The sequence below is a fragment of the Orcinus orca genome, chromosome 12 (genome assembly GCF_937001465.1).
Source record: "Orcinus orca chromosome 12, mOrcOrc1.1, whole genome shotgun sequence".
NCBI lineage: Eukaryota > Metazoa > Chordata > Mammalia > Artiodactyla > Delphinidae > Orcinus > Orcinus orca.
This window is the reverse complement of record NC_064570.1, coordinates 46,926,927-46,946,793: the sequence shown is the minus strand read 5'-3', so window position 1 is coordinate 46,946,793 and position 19,867 is coordinate 46,926,927. Positions and strand designations below refer to the sequence as shown.

Here is a 19,867-nt window from a genome sequence, read left to right as displayed (position 1 = left end):
ACTAGATTATTAGTCATTTACTGCAAAGTTTCAAAGAGGATATCAAGCTTAGTAATGTTCTGTTTGCTTGTATAAATAGTGACAAGTGGGCCTTCTTTGGCAGTTCAGTGGTTAAGACTCCACATTCCCAATGCAAGGGGTGCAGGTCTGATCCCTGGTTGGGGAACTAAGATCCCACATGCAATGTGGCATGGCCAAAAAAAAAAAAGGGACAAGCAAAACTGATAAGTAGCATGGTTTAAAAACATGGACATTTATTGTTACAAAATTAACTGGTTTGATAAAAAACCATTATATTTAAAAATAATTTAATACAAGTTAAAATAATTGTAAATTGTGATTCTTTTGAGTGCAAACAAGTGGTTACCCAAAGAAGAAATGAAACCTCAAGTTGTAATAAAATCTATTCCTGAAGTTAGTGGGTATTACATAGAAATATTTATACTGTGTTCTTCTACTCCCGTATTTACTTTTAAAGAGTTAGGAGAATTTAAACAGAATGTGAAGACATAAATTGTAAATAAATATAAAAAATACATCTGTACAAGACTTACTGAAGACATGATTATCTCTGTATAAATGCCTACATATGAGACTATAAATAAAATAAAATGTTGAAGAACTCTGTTCTCTCAATTTTAGAAAACACGACTTTTTGAAAGACAGATGTTTAAAGTCAAGGCACTAGGACTTGGCTAATTTCACACAGTGGGATCATCAACAAATTGTGATTAAATGGAAACTACTCTAAAGACAAAAACTTCCCAATATGAAAAACACAAATCAGCCTTTCTGAATCACAAAAATTCTAAAATAAAAAGGTAAGGGGACAAAACATGTGAAATTAAGAAAAAGAAATTGTATCTTTGGAGTTTCTTTTTCACACAGCTACGCTTAGTCTAGGTAACTCCTCGGCAGGCATGCTTTTTGTGGCATCCAGTTGGTTATATTCCTGTATGAGTGCTGATAAAGATGACAGGGCTTCTGTGAAACAGCTTTCCTCCATCCCTTCAATTTGTAGATAGTGATGAAGATGAGCCTATAAATAAAAAAACTGAATGATCTTGACCATTTTCAAGAAATTTAATACAGACAACTATCCTATAATGTAAATATTCATATTAAAATGATAGTTCACACTCAGCTTTACAAGAGAAATGAGAACCTAAATCCTATAAACCCATGAGATTTCTCATTTGGAGTCTGAGTAAGCCTCTCCTCTTCAGTTATAATCAATACACAGATATAAGATATAGCAGGCAGGATCACACCTGATTTGTGTTACTTTAATTCTTGAGCACGCATCTTAAATAGCCAAAATAAACACATATAGTTAAAAAGGTGTACTGATGATTACCCTTTTTCTGTAGAGCCTCGTGAATCTCTCTCTCAGTTCTATGAAGGTAGGCTTGACGCATGTGTTGTTTGCTAAAGCTAATAATGAATGGGAATGGCCCACAGGAGGTACTGAACACAGGCTGGTCTTCCAGCCTTCTTGATTCCAGGAGACAAACCGTAGAGAAGGTTTTAATCTGAGATGCAAAAACTCAAAGGTAAGAATTAAGGTACTAAAATATCTGCCATATTATGGCAGCCCACATTAAACTGGGACATTACTAATGGTACCATTCTAAGTGCTTAGTATATAATGTAAGTTACCTATTTTTTAATACTAGCAGTATTATGGTACAGTCTAACAGTGAACTAAGGGACATTAAATTGGCCATAATGGTGATTCAAGAAGCTAGAAACACATTCCTTAACATTAGAAATCTGGGGATGAAAAGAAATGAAGGTATTATAATTTTCCTTACTTTGTAATTCAATAGAGCAGTTTTCCTAAAAAGTAAGACTGTCAAATAGTAAAACAAACTTAGAAGCAGTGTAGTGGTAGTAGCGGTGGTAATAAAAGCAATAATAGCTAAATTTCCTGAACATTTTCAGAAAATAACATCTCATCATTTAATGTGCATAACATAATTAACATAAATAACAACTCTGTACTATTATTATTCTTATTCTACATTTGAGGAAAATAGGCTCAGAGAGGCTAAGTAGCTTGCTCAAAGTCACACTTCAATTAAGTTCACAGTGCTACTTAACTACATGCTACACTGTTACAAACAGTACACATAACATTATCTTGAAAAATATAAAATTGAACCTTTCAATATTTCTGCGAAGATCAGAAATCTGTACATTTCCTCTAACCATGAGGGCACAGGCGAGGTAGAGACTATGTTTGGGGTCAGCTCGAATTAGCTGGTGATCTTTACTGAAGGCATCTGAAAACATCTGATCCAACCTAAAACAATGAGACAGTCACTGTTTATACAAAATACTGTACTACATCTTTCTTCTATGTGTAACTATAAAATGAAAAGACAGTCATCTACAGGTAAATAAACTTCACACACAAATATATTCTGAATCTCAGCTATCATTTCCTCAAAGCAATCTGGATAAATATGAGAGAAAATCACGCAATATTTTTTTTTAGGGGGAATAAAAAGCTTCTGCAATGTATTTTATATATACCTGATTTCAGGTAGCTACAAAATATTGACTACATCATTAGTGAGCTCTATGTAGTACTAATTTCTAAAAATTGTGTCATTTTTACTTAGTTCAGTATGCTTATCTACTTCGTAGTATCAGAACTATCAAAACTAATTAAAAACCTACTACATTAAGATTACTTTGTCTATAAAATATATCATAAATTACTTAGGAATAATGAGGAAGCTATCAAAGGACAATGTCAGGCTCTCCAAAAAAGACACTACTCTATACTACTATTCCTGAAAAGGGAGGCTTTTAAGTGAATAAAGTCTTTTAACTTCATTCTTTTATCATTCCTCTAAAGAGAGGAAGATAAAAGTGACCGATGAAGTTTACATCTAATAATACGCAGAATCCTAGGCCTTTAATATGACCCCAGTCTGGGGTCATATTAAATGCATTACACTATGCTGCCTATTCATTCAGTAGATATTTACTAAATGCCTATTATGTGCCAGACACTATTCTAGGTGCAAGAGACCCAGCAGTGAACAACAAAAATTTCCTACTCTAATGGAGCTTACATTCTATCCTGATTCTTCTACAGTAAGAAGGATAGAGGACTCTCTTAGTGGATGGTGAGCTTTGGGGAATTCATGAATCCTCTACTGTGCTCAAAATTTTGGTGTGTATGTGCTTTTGGGCATTTTTATGAAGTCAAGGAAACCCAGAAAAGGTTAAGAACCACTATACAACAAGTAGGCACACTCATTCTTTTGTCAAAAAAAATATAAAAACTAGCAACGAGCTATTTATAGTTATTGGGATATTTCTCTTTACATTACAAACAAGGAATTTAATATACACACGCTAATATGTGCTTTGTCATTTTCATTGATAAAAATGGACTAGATGACGTTTATTAATAAGCACATCCCAAAACCATTCTCAGTTGTTTGTAAACTACTAATAAGAAATTAAAGTCTTAAAACTATGCCTTTTAGTAGTACAATTTAAAAACAATTTATTATTTGCTCAAGGATAAACGTGTCCATATGTGGATATGGCAGCCTTTGAAATACCTATAGTACAGAAGCAAAAAGAAAATAAAAAAGGAAAACCCCCACAAAGCTAGAAAGAACACTGTGATAAGTTCCTTAAGAGTCTAACATTGTTAAGGTTCCTTACAGAACAAACCTGCAACAAGCTATAAATATATAAACATTTTAAATGCTGACACCATTATTTTTATCAAAATATACCAAGCACGGGACTTCCCTGGCGGCACCGTGCTTAAGACTCTGCGCATCCAATGCAGGGGGACTGGGTTCAATCCCTGCTCGGGGAACTAAATGCCATATGCATGCTGCAACTAAGAGTTCGCATGCCACAACTAAGGAGCTGGTAAGCTGCAACTAAGGAGCCCACCTGCCACAACTAAGACCCAGCACAACCAAAAAGAAAAAAAAATATGCACACACACACACACACACACACACACACACACACACACACACACACCCCAAGCACGATTATGCTGAATTTAATTAGAAATTACATGTTTTTATTTTTTTAACGAGTAACTTTAAATGTCTGGATAATCACTACTGTACAATAAATAGTTTAGCACCAATTTACATTCTGTGTGTCCACATTAAAGGTGTACCTTTTACTAAATATACTCATTTTTAATATGCTGGGCTGATAATAAAAGCAATCATTTAATGATTGATTCCCATGTTCAATAAACTATGCAAGTCGCTTAACTTGTTAAGCTCATCAGCATCCCACAAAGAAAGAGACCGCACCTATTAGTTGGCATAGTCAGTTATTTACTTGCTCAAATAGAAGTTAATCAGTATTACTGTGACATTCCCACAGTATAGAATTATGTTGCCAAAATTCAAACTATTAAAAAGATCTGTAATCTAGTTTTTACTTTGTCATTTACATAATTTCCTCTAGCAGAGTTTGACAAGACCTTTTCCCTCAGTCAACTGTGAATGTCAGTGTGACCTTTTCAAGCTCATCATCATTGTATATGATAAGAGTATGTTTCAACTACATTTTTGTTAAGTAAATTGATGTAAGTTTTATGCTTAAAAATGACACAGTTATAAAACAAGGTGTTCTGGAAGTGATACATAATAGCTATAATAGAGTAATATCTGTAAACCCTCTATGGTGCTAGACTGGGGTAAGAGCTTTAAAAGATACTCTTATTTAATATACCAACAAGCTTATGAGGTAGGTACTCTCTCATTTTTAAAGATGAGAAAAACTAAAAGTTCGTCACCTGCCCAAGGTTCTGTAGCTAGTAAATGACAGAATTAGCATTCATATTTAAGTACATCAGACTTCAAAGCCTTTAAATCTTTTTCAATAAAAATTATATCTTTATTAATTTTCATAAGCTTAAAAATTTCGTTATTAGATTTAATTTCAAATAGTTTAATACTGACATTTTTAAACAATGACTTCTAAACAAGGAAGCATTCACTTAATGGAAAAATGGCTGTCATCACCTATATTTTATATAATTCTCACAAAGAAAATGGTATGAAGAAATAACTAGTTATTATAAACTTTTCTCTTAAAAATGTGTTTGCTTTTAAAGTAATTTGAGCCCTCAAGTAATTGGAATAAAGTTACTACATCTTACCTTCGAGAAGGAATGTTAACATCTGCCAGTGTATACAGAGGTGTTAGGCTTGACACAAGATAATGCAGTTGAGGAAAAGGAACTAAATTCATGCTGATTTCATTAAGGTCCATATTAAGGGATCCTTCAAACCTTGCAGAGCTAAAAAATTAACATTAAAGCATGAAAAATATTTAACTTAATGTAGCTTGATTTAGTCAGCAGGCACTTTCCTACATCCTTTCGTACGCTGTACTTCATTAGAGAATAGATGCTCTTTTTTTTCTGTATTAGTGAAATTTAGTATCATGAACATCGTGTATAAAGATAATCAAAATATAACATAACATCTACAGCAATTCTTATTTCAGGATTATCTGAAGTGTAACCACTCTACTACAGTTGCTAATTACCTACATAAAAATCTTACTTAAAACAGACTTTAGATTGAATTAAATACATACAGTTCAACAGTTATTTAATTATTCTATAAACCTTACTAAATTCCCCTGGGATTTGCTTACATGCTCTACAATTTGGAATATAATAATGCCAAAGCAATTTTTTAGATCAAAGTCGAAGAAATATTTTGGACCAGCTAATAAAGAGGTATAGATTAGCTGGTTTAAAAGGTTAAGACATTTCGCAGCAAAAAAAACCAAACAAAACAACCAAGTTTGTTTTTGTCTAACCAAGTGTTTCTCAAGTGTATCTCCTTCAAAACCCTTTACCATTTAACATCTGTTAATATTCCATGGAACGTACCTGGGGAAAACAAAATGCTCCTCTGGAGTCAGAGAAAATAAAATTCTGGCCTATTACTCCAAGATGTGAAAACACTAGACAAACTAAAATTTTTATTTTAAATAAAGTTTTTAAAAAAGCTTCTACAACTCAGAATAACTAAAAAATGCTACTGCAAAACATTATCAAAAGCAAGGGAAATTTTTAAACTGCCCTTAAGTACACTGTCAAACGGATTACCTTGTTAGGTTGAGCAGCAAATTTGCCACAATGTTGTTCATTGCATCAAATGGTTTCTCCTGCCGCTTTTTAAAAGCTCCAGCACTTGAAGTAACCAGACTCTTTGGCTTTATAGCTGTACCCAACTTTCCAGAATTCACCATGAGGTCAATTTTGCTAATGATGTCAAATAAAGACTTTTAAGGGAAAAATATTGGGAGAGAAGCAATTAAGAAGAGAGGACATAAATGACATTCTACCAGGAAGAAAAAGACCAAAAAAAGCAATTTAAACTTATTTTTTCTCTTAGATGGGAAGGCTGAAAAGTGAAGAGACTGTTTCACGTACACACATAAGCATAACACAGGACTGAATGTATACATAGTATGTCCATAAATTCAATGCCATTTCTTACTTGGTTGTCAATGGGCAACACACAGTCTGCATGCTCGTTAAGTTCCTTCATTGCCAACATGCTATTATAAGGCGAGGTTATGACATCATCTTCACCAGAAGGATAAATTGAAGTCACGAATCTGTATACTTCTGGGAATTCATCCTCAAGCACCTTTAAAAGAAATGTGCCAAGTCCAGATCCTGTTCCTGAAGATTAAGATTTCAAAAAGAAAACAGCATAAATGGTTCAGAATATAACGGAATTCTGTTTTTGTGTTAAAAACCTATGTATTAAAGACATACAATTTTCAACTTATTCCTGTGATTATATATTAACTAATTAATTTCAGATAAAGAAATGAAGACAATATAGGTAGTGAGACTTAAAGTCATGAATTCAACCTCTGGGTCTGACTGTGATGATGAGAGGCCTTTCTATGTTTTACACTTTTTTACATTCAAGTTATATCTCTATGATGTCAAAAGAACTGACTGAAGAGTAAAAAATGCAACTAAGACAGTATTTAGTCTACACTTGATGTTAAGCAACTTAAGAAAAAACAAACTATCTTGACATCTTTAGTGCAGCACCTATATAATCTTAATGATGAACACTATCATGACATTAAGCAACTTAAATGCTGAGTTAAAATTTAAAGTTAAGCATGACCAACTTGAATTTACAAAAGTTTCAAAGAGGAAACTTTTTTACTATCTACCTAAAAGCAGAAACTCTAAGAACTTCATTAAGGTAATTTTCTGACACACAGAGTTACATATATATAAATTCAGATATTTTTAAGAACTAAAAGAAAACTGGAATCCTTTACCCTGGTGCTTTTCAAACTATGGCTTGTGAACCATCAGTGGGCTATGAAACTAATTTATAAGGTTAGGACCAGTATTTTCTTTTCTTAAATGAAACGCAGAAATATTAGTATGTCACATATAGTGTGGGTAAATAATCTTTTGTTTTAGTTTGTGTATGTTTCTGTGTGTGTTGGTTTGTAATGTAAAATGTATTTCTTGCTGTCCAGATGAGAAAAAGTTCATAAGCCAATAATGCTCTAACCCCATTTGGATAAATATTAAAAGGCTACGATGACGGGTTCATGCCCCGGTCTGGGAAGATCCCACATGCCACGGAGTGGCTAGGCCCGTGAGCCACGGCCGCTGAGCCTGCACGTCCGGAGCCTGTGCTCTGCAACGGGAGAGGCCACAACAGTGAGAGGCCCGCATACCGCAAAAAAAAAAGGCTATGATGTTAAAAATATTAGATGAAAGTGAGGGAGATTTTTTGGGTTAATCTTTAATGAGGACTTTCTAAGCATTATAAAAAACCAGAGCCATTATAGAAGATAGTTTTGATTCCATTAAAAATAAACAAAACTCCCCCCTCTCTATATATATGTATATATAAAAACAAACAAAATAAAAAGGCAAACTAAGAAAAAATCTTCAAACATGATGGAGGACTAAATTTCTTTAATAAAGAGGGTCACAAATCAACAACAAAATAATACGAATAATGCAATGGAAAAATGAGCAAAGGATATAAATTGTAACTCAAATCAAATGGCAAATAGATGTAAAGACGCTCAACCTTTTCTCTAATTAAAAAATGCAAATTAAAGCAATATAATTTTGAACATATTGTATTAGACAGATTTTGTCTCATAATACTCAGCGTTGGTGACAGTGTGCGGAAATAAACTCTTATACATTGCTGCTAATCATACGGATTGATGCAATAATGTAGGAAGGTTATTTAGTAATATCAACCAAAACTTAAAATGTACATATTCTTTGGTTCCACTTTCCTTTCTAGGAATACTGCCTACAGCTATTGTGGCACAAATGAACAAAGATATAGGTACCAGATGTTCGCTGGGGATTTTATGTAGTAGCTAAAAACCATAAATAACTTGACATCCATCAATGAGGAACTGACTTTAAAAATTATTACATATTCTCACAATTGGACAGAGCTGATGAAAGATGTTCAGGAAAGATTTAAAGTGAAAACATTACAGGGTAGTATGTATTTCATGATCTTGTTTATGTAAAAACACACAATGGGCACAGGAAATATCTGGAAGGACAGACACTGGCAAACTTGATAATCTGTGAGGAGAGAGATTAGGGATTAGATGTGGGAAAAGACTTCATTTTTAGCCTTCAATATTATTTAAAGTATTTTTGCCATTTTCAGTGAATTATAAATAAAGTACAGTCTACTGAGATTCTGAGTAATAGAGGGATATTAAAAAAAAGCACCATAATGAACTATAAATCAAATTGGTTTTTTTTGAAAACTTACTCAAAATCTGCAGGTTAATTATACCAGTATAAAGAAAATTAGTTTTTTTTTTTTTTTAGCGGTACGCGGCCTCTCACTGTTGTGGCCTCTCCCGTTGCGGAGCACAGGCTCCGGATGCGCAGGCTCAGCGGCCATGGCTCACAGGCCTAGCCGCTCTGCACCATGTGGGATCTTCCCGGACTGGAGCACGAACTCGCGTCCCCTGCATTGGCAGGCGAACTCTCAACCACTGTGCCACCAGGGAAGCCCTGAAAATTAGCTTCTTAATTTAACGATTATGATGGTCTTCTAAAGGCATGGTTACATAGCAATTTTAACTTTAATTTTCAAATGCTATCATACTGAATAACAGATATGTATAAGAAAGTCAACTGTACATAACCTGCTGAATATAAAAATCTTAATCTCAGCTTGGAGGAAAAAAGCATGGCAAAGTTTTCTTTTAAAATAGGCTAATTCTCTTTTGAAATTATCAAATTATGATCTGTTTCTACTTCATGGAACAGGGGAACAAAATACTTCACTTGCAAGGTACAGGCTTCGCTGGGAAAGAAAGCAATGCAGATCATTTATTCTAGGTCAAGGTGATTAATTACCATGTAAGGAATGATTTAAGGGAGTTGACTAAGAGGATTTCTTTTACTTATTTCTCTTATTGGACACAAGAAAGGATTGAAGGTAGTTAAAGAAAGGGTACTGATATTCTTTTGCAAACGTATCTATGAATATGCCACAAATACTTAGTTCTAGTCAGCATATGAAACTGCATAAGCAAGCTCTTAGGAGAAAGGCAGCATTACCAAAAAGCTTATATTGAAATCTACCTTCTACTAAAGATAAAAGAAAAAAGTTTTTCAGATTCATTTCTACTGACTCTTTAAAAGGGTTTAAATTTTTAAAAAATGGTCAGAGTGACACAATTTGACAAAAATTTAAGATAAAAAGCTTATGTACATACATTCATAAACATACTCTTAATTCTTAATAGTTCTATATTTATTAAGCAAAGGTCTGAAAACAAGACTTATGTTGGCAAAATGAATTCTCACTTGCATTTTCACATTGTTATAGACAAATGAATAAATAATTTTACCTCCTCCCATGGAATGTATTATAAAAAAACACTGCAAACAATCACAGTGCTCTGCTGACTTTCTGAGTTTCTCTAGAATCTGTTCCTGATAAAGACTGCCAAACACTTTGTGACCCACAGCCCTGGAAAAAAGAATATAGATTAAAAAAAAAATCCTTGCATTTATTATTTCAAGATTTTATTATTTCTGAACTAAATGAAAAGACTACAGATAAGCTTCAAAAAGTATTTTTACTGTAGTAAGTAAATTTTATTCCTGTTTAACATCAATAAATCATATTATGATATCTCAAGGATATAAGAAGATAATTTAACAAATATATATACCTATAATCCTCAAATATCCTGATAAAATAGTTCATTATCAATGGATATTAAACTATGTTTTTGTTTTTTTTTTTTGTGGTACACGGGCCTCTCACGGCTGTGGCCTCTCCCGTTGCGGAGCACAGGCTCCAGACGTGCAGGCTCAGCGGCCATGGCTCACGGGCCCAGCCGCTCCGCGGAACGTGGGATCTCCCGGGGCACGAACCTGTGTCCCCTGCATCGGCAGGCGGACTCTCCACCATTGTGCCACCAGGGAAGCCCTAAACTATGGTTTTTAAAATTTATCTGCTCTTAAGGTATAATTACGACAAAACAAGGTTTTAGTTAAGTTTTTTCTCATCTTCATTGAAAGTAAACTGATTGCACTTTCATGTATTAAAAAGCAGAATGTGGTCAACTAGAAAGACATAAAAGTAAAAAATTTTAAACTGACCTACTTTGGTTTAAAACATGAAAAAAATATTGGTCATATCATGTTATTACTAGATGAAATGCCACACAGTAGAAAACTGATATTCATGAGGTTCTGCAAGCCTTTTTGGTTGCCCAAATTTGCAAGTATTATTATGATGAATTGAAATGTAAGAACGATTTCCATATAACATGTAGTCAGGTGTAACTCAAAAGTTGCAGAATAAGTTATACGACAATTAGAGAAAGCTGGTTGGATGGTGGACACACTTATTTTAGTGACTGGTTCTCCCCAAATAAGTCTCTCAGAACACAAGACTCAAATTCATGCTTTAGTAAAATTACACAGTATTACACATTATAAACCTGAGGGACTAACTGCAAATAATTTAAATAACAAATATTAGACTGGCAAACAAGAACCTACTTACTTTTTAAAAAACAGCAAAACCAGTGTCAATGTAAATTTTAAAATGATCACTGTTGGAGCTTTTTTCCCATTAAGGAGAAGAGACCATTATATATTTAAGGGCCAAATATAGCCTCAGACTGACCTTGAATGCTGGGACACTGGTCTGGCTTGCATCTCAATCAATTCTATTAAATCTGACTGATGGGAAAACTTTGACTGAGTCGAATACTATAGGTAAGAGAACAGTTTATAAAAATACTTACAACTTTTAAATTGATACAGCCACTATGGAGAACAGTATGGAGGTTCCTTAAAAAACTAAAACTAGAACTACCATATGACCCAGCAATCCCACTACTGGGCATATACCCTGAGAAAACCATAATTCAAAAAGACTCATGTACCACAATGTTCACTGCAGCACTATTTACAATAGCTAGGACATGGAAGCAACCTAAGTGTCCATCAACAGATGAATGGATAAAGAAGATGTGGCACATATATACAATGGAATATTACTCAGCCATAAAAAGAAACAAAATTGAGTTATTTGTAGTGAGGTGGATGGACCAATAGTCTCTCATACAGAGTGAAGTAAGGTTCTGAGGAACCTAGGGGCAGGACAGGAATAAAGATGCAGATGTAGAGAATGGACTTGAGGACACGGGGAGGGGGAAGGGTAAGCTGGGACAAAGTGAGAGAGTGGCATGGACATACATACACTACCAAATGTAAAACAGCTAGCTAGTGGGAAGCAGCTGCATAGCACAGGGAGATCAGCTCAGTGCTCTGTGACCACCTAGAGGGGTGGGATAGGGAGGGTGGGAGGGAGATGCAAGAGGGAGGAGATATGGGGATATATGTATACGTATAGCTGATTCACTCTGTTACACAGGAGAAACACAACAACGTAAAGCAATTATATTCCAATAAAGATGTTAAAAAGAAAAAGGTAAGGGTTTTCATATACAAATTAGTATGCTAGCCACATTGTTCCGTGCCTTAATACTTCTGATTTTTAAAATGTTAGAAAATTTCCATACAGATATGTTACATTTTATAAGAGTTGCATGATTTTCCATTGTATGGATATACTATAATTGATTTAAACAAGCCCCTGTTGAGTACTATCTGATGTTAAAAACAATGTTTCAGTGAACAACCTTTCATTTGTATCTTTATGGACAAGTAAAGAATTCTATAGAATATATAAATGTGGAACTACATATCAAAAAAATAAATACAACTTTTGTCACTACTTAGCAGTTATGCAAGAATCAAATTACAATGAGAAATTTAGTAAATCAATTTTTCATGATTCATCTTTTTCTTAAAAAAAAATAAAGAGAAACAACTAGGATACAGATAGCTTCCAAGCATTGTGAACACCATCATCTATCAAGGAAAAGATGATGGGCTGAAAGGCCTAGAGTTAGGTATGGCAAGTTGTATCTTGCTTCATGTCAGCAGGACCTATCAGAATAAAGGAAAGATTCCTCTTTTTTTTTTCAGATGACATTTACAGCATATTCTCACCAATTATTCCCTGAGCCAGAAATATCAGTGATGAGCTGCTTACTATCAAATACATCTCTCAATGGTCCCTGAAGAATTTCATTTACTACCCCTTCCTCCATGTCAATCAAGACAGCCTGAGAAAGACAAATAAAATGTAATTAGCATATTTTTCTTTAGTCACTCTGTAAATAAAAAGAATTTTTGAAGTTGCATTGTTCTTTTTATAGTTTAAGTTTGATCAAATCTTTGACTCTCTTTGTGGAGTCTGTTATAAAACTTAAAAAATAATTTCACTCTGCTCCAAAGGTGGAATCCAATGAGAAGATGGATTCTAAATTCTTACCCTAAGAATAAGAAGTAAAAAAAGGAACTGAATAATTCTGATTTTCTAACAATTCTTTTATTTATGTGCTTATGTGACTATAAATTTCTTGAGAACAAGGTCTCAGAAGTTTAGAAGGTAACCTTAACCAGAAACAATTCTCAATAAATGTAGGGTTCATTAATGTATTTGGTCACTAGGAATAACCATGCTGCTCTTTATGAATCACAGCCGAAAACTGTCCAAATCAAATCAGTAAACTACTATTACGTGCAAAGCCAAGGCACTGGATAGATGTCAAAGATGACAAGTGTCCCTTCCCCTAAGTAACTCGCAATCTAAATTCACAAACTCACTAAATATCACAAACTTTATTGACATGGGAGATAACCTCTATTACTAAGAAGAAAATGAGAAAATAAAACATAAAATTAGCTATGGAAAGAAAAACAGAAAAGACTGGATGGAAATACAGCAAAATGTAAGCAGAGATAGCTTGGCAGTAGAATTATATACCCTCTGTCCCCACTGTTTTGTACTTTACTTTCTATATTTCCTACACTGAGGAAGAAGAATGAAAGAGTAAAATAGAGTTAAATAAATAAAAAAGCAAAGTTGAAAAAAGTAATCTGAAATGATGTTAGGGTCCCCTTTAACCTAAGTCTTTGATTCAGAGTCACAGAGAAAGTGCTTGATTTATGGGCTTTTTCAGTGCTGGTGAGCATGTAACATTAAGCACTTACTACATGCCATGGTACATGTATCACCCCATTTAATCCTCACAACCCTATGCACAGGTACTGTAATTACTCCCAGTTTACACATGAGGAAACTGAGGCCTAGAAAAATTAAATAACTTGGCTGTGATCACCCAGCTAGGAAGTGGTAGAGCTGATTCAAACCTGGCTAGCCTGGCTGCAGAATCTTCACTCTTAACCACCAAACTCTATGCTCTATTATTTTATCAAAGGGAGACAGTCAAGTTTGACACTTACCGAGTACTGACTACAGTGGAGTCACAATTTATGCCCATTTAAATTCTGTGAATTCAATTATTTGTGTAATTAAGTATGCTACTGTAAGCTGGCAATTAAAATATTATTACACAGTACTTTAGAAATATATTTCTAATTGTATGACAGCATACCACTTTTTTTTTTTAAACATCTTTATTGGAGTATAATTGCTTTACAATGGTGTGTTAGTTTCTGCCGTATAACAAAGTGAATCAGCTATACATATACATATATCCCCATATCCCCTCCCTCTTGCGTCTCCCTCCTACCCTCCCTATCCCATCCCTCTAGGTGGTCACAGAGCACGGAGCTGATCTCCCTGTGCTATACGGCTGCTTCCCACTAGCTATCGGTTTCACATTTGGTAGTGTATATATGTCCATGCCACTCTCTCACTTTGTCCCAGCTTACCCCTCCCCCTCCCGGTGTCCTCAAGTCCATTCTCTAGTAGGTCCACATCTTTATTCCCATCCTGCCCCTAGGTTCTTCATGACCTTTTTTTTTTTTTAGATTCCATATATATGTGTTAGGGTACGGTATTTGTTTTTCTCTGACTTACTTCACTCTGTATGACAGACTCTACGTCCATCCACCTCACTACAAATAACTCAATTTTGTTTCTTTTTATGGCTGAGTAATATCACATGTTATATCATCATGTTACAGTGGTATATTAGAAAGACTGTAAAATTCTGTTTTATAAATGTGCTCCTTTAAATACAGCATCAATATACATACACAGGATTATACAGGGTCATTTCGTGGCAATTTTAGGGATTTTCAAGGATTTTTTTGATAATATGCAATTTTTATCTTAAATGCTGACTTTAACACCCGATCAACCATGTAAGAGGGATTTCACTGTTGTATAAGATTACAAAAAAGAACAAAATTAGCTTCTACTGTCCTTGTTCCAAAATAGATTTACTGAGATGATTTGTGGAAGATTAAACATATTTAAGACATGCTTTCAATTACTTTGCAATCAGGCAAAGGAAGGGGAATACAGAATACAAACTGACATTCAAGCACCTCCTGAAGTCAGTTTTGAGGGAATCATCACTGTCATAGTCACTTAGCATTAAACCCTGACAGTCTGTAACTCTTTCAATCTTTCCTTAGTCACATAAGACCTCTGATTTGTTTTTCCATAGGAAATTAATTACAAGGAATTATTCTGGATTCCTCACTTAGTCATCCAAGATCTGGAGTCACAACTTCCAAGATTCGATGTTTATTATTTTATTCCAGAGCTACCTGGTGATAGCTTTTAGGCCCTTGAGCTTCCCCTTAATTGTAATACAGGATTTACAAAATTCTGAGTGTTTGCCTATTAACACAGTGGAGGAACCCAGCCACCAAATTATCTTTTGAAGCCTAGACTCTTCAGTGATCAGAGCCACATGACACCAAGACTACTAAGAAGAAATGGAAGAACACCTTCTAGGAAAAAAGCCAAAGGCTATAGAAACATACTGATTTATTCTCTTCCAGCAGTGTTTCCTCCATTTGCCAACTTGCTCACTGGTAGGGTGGTGGGAAAGAGCTCAAATTGGGAGTGGTCTAGGAAATGTCAATGTTTCTTTATCTCTGAGCAAGATTTGGATTGGGATGTTAGCACTCTCCAAGGCATGAACTATACCAAATGTTAATCAATTATCCTAACAGACTACAAGCACATAGTCTCTGCCCTAAATTTGTTTCCCAAGGACACTGGAGATCACAGATACAAGGCGATGGTTCCCAGATACTACAACACTACTGCTCTTTACTCTTTCAGCCGCTACTCCCGGTCTGATCGTTATCATCACAATTACTTCCACAGCACCAAAACTGCCTTTCTTTTCTGTCATAGTCAAACATTACTGATCAACAGTTGGAAAAAGCAGTTTGTTGCAGAGACACAATCGAAGAAGAGAAGTGTTAACTGCAATGAGATTAAGACTAAATATGGGCTATTGACTAGAAGTATTTTTGTTCAGGAGGTCTTACATGGTTATGTTATGTATTCACTAGAATGTGGTTGAATCTATGCTTTGTACTGGGAATAGTAACTCTGGTGCAAGTAAACCTTTCATCATTTTTATATGAAAATTAACCTTCATTAGAATGTATTTTAGGCTTAGAGTTAAGAAAAGCTTTTGTTATCATTTATCTAGACATATATTTCCCCTAAAACATTTAGAAAAATGCCAAATATGCAGTATTTTCACTTTAAGCACAAAATTTTCCCCCTAAAGTTTCATGGAGACACAAATGTCTGCTTAATTATATTTATATTAAATGTGGCTTAGCAAATACCTTTTTTTTATTTTGAGAAGTTAAATTAAAATTTTATTCTTATGACAGTTACGGAAGTAGAGTTATTTTAAAAACACATGCAATATAAGAATCCAAGTGTATAAGACTTACTCGTGCTTTTAAAGAACAAATTTTCCCCTTGGAAATACTGCCACCATCACCAACCACTCTGAAAGGTAAAAGATGAGAAAAGGTCATAAGATCTTCCATGCTAATAGTGCTATCAGGTAATAAAATTAACTTCCATTCACATAGTAAAACTACTTATAGGCCAAGTGAGGCAGACACAAAAGGCAACAAAGAAGCCATTCGTAATCTCCCACCTCCCAATAGGCTGAAAAAGTGAGGTACTTATTTCCCTGGCTTTCTTTGTAGTTTGGGCTGGTCATGTAATCCAGTTCTGGGTAATGAAATAAAAAGGAGATATTCTGGGAAGCTTTCTGATAAAAAGGACCAGATGCAGTTGGTCCTTTTTCCTACCTTGAACACGAATCTAGATGGGATTCCTGGCAGTGGAGGCTGTCATTTTACGGTTATGAAGTACAAAAACATGAGGACAAAAAACCAACACATGAAACAATATGACAGTATCTTGGTCTTTAGGGCATGTCTCTAAACACAGATTTCTTTGTATGTGACATAACTGGATACATCTATTGTTTAAGCCACCATTAGTGAGGCTTTCTGTTGTAGCCAGACACACATCAACTAACATACCAGTTATATACAGTTGAGTATCTAAGGCTGTTCCTAGAATTTCATGTTGAAGATAAGTCACCAAAGTAACTAAGTCTATGACTACAAACAGTGGACAAGTCAATATAGTTTACAAGACAGAATATATGAAGTGAAGCTGAATTGAGCATAGATGATGCTATAGGTCGGGGGCTGATAATCTATAATCCTCAGGCCAAGTATGACCAGCTACTTGTGAAAACGAGTTTTATTGGAACAAAGCCACACTCATTTGTTTATGTACTATCTATACCTGCATTCACACTACAATGGCGGGCTCAGGGAGATGTGATATGGACTTTACGGTCTGCAAAACCTGAAATATCTACCATCTGGTCCTTTACAGGAAAGGTTTGCCAACCCCTGGTATAGGTAAATTCCTATCATGCTATTAAAAAGGTATGATAATTTCCTCAAATAAATAAGTATATACAAAGGTGTGGTCTTATTTTTGAAAAAGAATTTTTGTACTAACTTGTGGAATAGATGCTGCATGTGTTGATACTATGTTGGAAAGAAGAGCAAGATGCCAAGGCTCTTCTCCTCAAACTTGATATTGGAGAAATAAGTATGCTCTTAGGTTAAATTATAAAACGAACCGAGTAGATGAGAACAGAGTTAGGTAAAGTCACCTGATTAAGAGAGAATGGCTTCCAGCTGAATCTCAACTATGTAATATTCAATGAAAGGAGTTATTACAGAGGGAATGGAAGTACAGATTTAGTTAGAATACTACCTACAAGGAAGTATTACAAAGGCAAATTTGAGTCTCTTAATAGTATGTAGGGGAGATGATGTTCTAGTTTACAAACAAGAGGTAATCTAGTCTATGTGACAGATATCTCCATATTAATAAAGATAAATAACACCAGTCATTAAGGTAATACACCTAACTTACCTTGGTCTGATTCCATGGTCACTAAGTAACCTTTTATCACTTAGCTCTCCTGATAGATTTCCTACAGAAGAGAATGTGCTTTTGAAAGAAAATGGGTGTCTAGTCTTTTTGAGTTATAGCTCCTACTGTCCATGACTACACTGACTTTCTGCTTTGTAATTTCCTATCTGAGTTTGGTTTATCTGCCTGTACTAGAGGGCACTGGACCCATTATCAAGATGTCATCGAAGTTCCTGAGTTTGCAAGCGTGAGGGTCAGACTCTGAAATTCACTAAGGAAGTGGGGCCTAATTAGCCTTCCCAGGGAGATAACTGCCTCAAACACCCAACCAACTAATTCAAACTAGAACTGAAATCTTTATTAGATTAAAACTGGATATAAAGTATGCATTTTTCAGTTCAAGCCCGGCAGGTTTAGTTTTATTAAGCATTTTGAAAATGCATGAACTTCATGATTTAATGTTAAAAGCTTAGAAACACACCCTGAATGTCAAATTACTCTTTCAGGTAAAAGATATATACTTACATATACCCTTTATTAAGTAAACAAAACTAATCTGACAACAACTGCTCTGCTCCTTTTTAGCACATTCTATTTGTAGAGCAAATACTCCTGACCACAAGTAATATCACAGGAATGTAAACAATGTATTTTTCTTTCAAAAGTTAGCCATTATTGAATGCACTAACAAGACACTCTCAGGGAAATTTTCAGCATTCCTTTTAGTGAAACTTTACTTCAAGGTCAAGTTAAAATTAAGCACACTAAAGTTTCCTTTTATTCCTTCATATGGCTTTAAAAGGAAACCTGTTGTCCTGCTCTGCTCTGCCTAATGACATGAGAATATTAATGACAAGAGAATGACAATATGCTTTCAATAATGAGAAAAACAAACAAAAAAGCCAAACAACTTCTTTACAGTTATCAACTGCTTTTACTGTCCTCTGAAGAATTTTCTCCCAAACTGCTGACATGAAAATAATTATTAAGCTATGTGACAGACTTTAACCCCATCTTACCTGGTATCCACATTTCTAAAGAAGCTGCTTATTGCCTCATCATAAATCGCTTTCTAAAAAAAAAAATACATTTATTAGCGCTTGATTACGTTTTGCCTCTTTCCCAAACGAAGTCCTTTTAATTTAATAATCCCACAATACTTTAAAGGCCGGCATATGGCTACAATAAGAAAAAGCAAACAATCATAAAATGGTTATACTGATTCTTCCAATCTAGAGAAGAGCAAATACCGCGAGATCTATGGATTAAGTGCAGCTGAAGGTACTGAGAAAAGGCGTCCCTACAGAACTGTAGAGCAGGTGCATCAAATGAGAGCTTTCCCTGCATTCTTGGTGATCATTTAAAAAGCTGACTGGTTAAATTAAGGAATATAATGCCACACATGGTACCTATTTTACAAAGTACTTTCACATATGCTATCTCATTGCTCCTCACAAGAACCCTGATAAAGATGCAACCCTGAGAATTAAGGAACCTTAAAACTAAGATCTCCGGCGAGTGTTCGTTTGGACTCTTGTGTCTAACGCCAACAGAAGTTTAAAAACCAGTTTGCCCTTTACCGAGAAGATCCCATACAACTTACATCGGCCAGATAAAAGCTCCCAGAGTATTAATGCTTATTTTTTGGAAGAGCCTCGGGGACAGGCGGGCATGGGGGTCTCCCGCGCGTTGGGGACGGTACCTGGTTGACTGCGGCGTGCTCCCTCAGCGCCAGGTCCCAGAAGCAGCAGCCAATCTGGTTTCCGCACTGGCCGACTGCGCCCAGGAAGGTAAGAGAATAGACATTAGGCAGCAACAGGGCCACTCGCCTCGGCGGCGACCAGGTCCCCACCCTCCCGGGGCGGCTTACCCTGTATGACCACCGACTGGGTCATGCTGCAGCGCGGCCGTCCCGCTGCATCCAGGAGCCCGCGCCGGCCTGCGTATTTCCTGCCCACCAACGGCTCTCTCCGAGGCGGCAGGGCGGCCGTAAGTCACGCTGCTGCCGCAAG

At 35.4% G+C, this 19,867-nt stretch overlaps 1 protein-coding gene across 1 annotated transcript; it reads right to left on the bottom strand.

Moving 5' to 3' along the window:
* Window positions 1–232: 232 nt before the first annotated feature.
* TUBE1 (tubulin epsilon 1) lies at window positions 233–19,853 on the bottom strand. Its single transcript, XM_004264709.4, has 12 exons — window positions 19,726–19,853; window positions 19,558–19,631; window positions 18,875–18,927; window positions 16,334–16,391; window positions 12,602–12,717; window positions 9,916–10,037; window positions 6,522–6,709; window positions 6,128–6,303; window positions 5,165–5,305; window positions 2,165–2,305; window positions 1,358–1,532; window positions 233–1,039 (listed from the first exon to the last, which is right to left on the bottom strand). The coding sequence occupies exons 1-12, from the start codon at window positions 19,748–19,750 to the stop codon at window positions 881–883; spliced, it is 1,428 nt and encodes a 475-aa protein (XP_004264757.1). The 5' UTR covers window positions 19,751–19,853; the 3' UTR covers window positions 233–880.
* Between the last annotated feature and the right edge of the window lie 14 nt (window positions 19,854–19,867).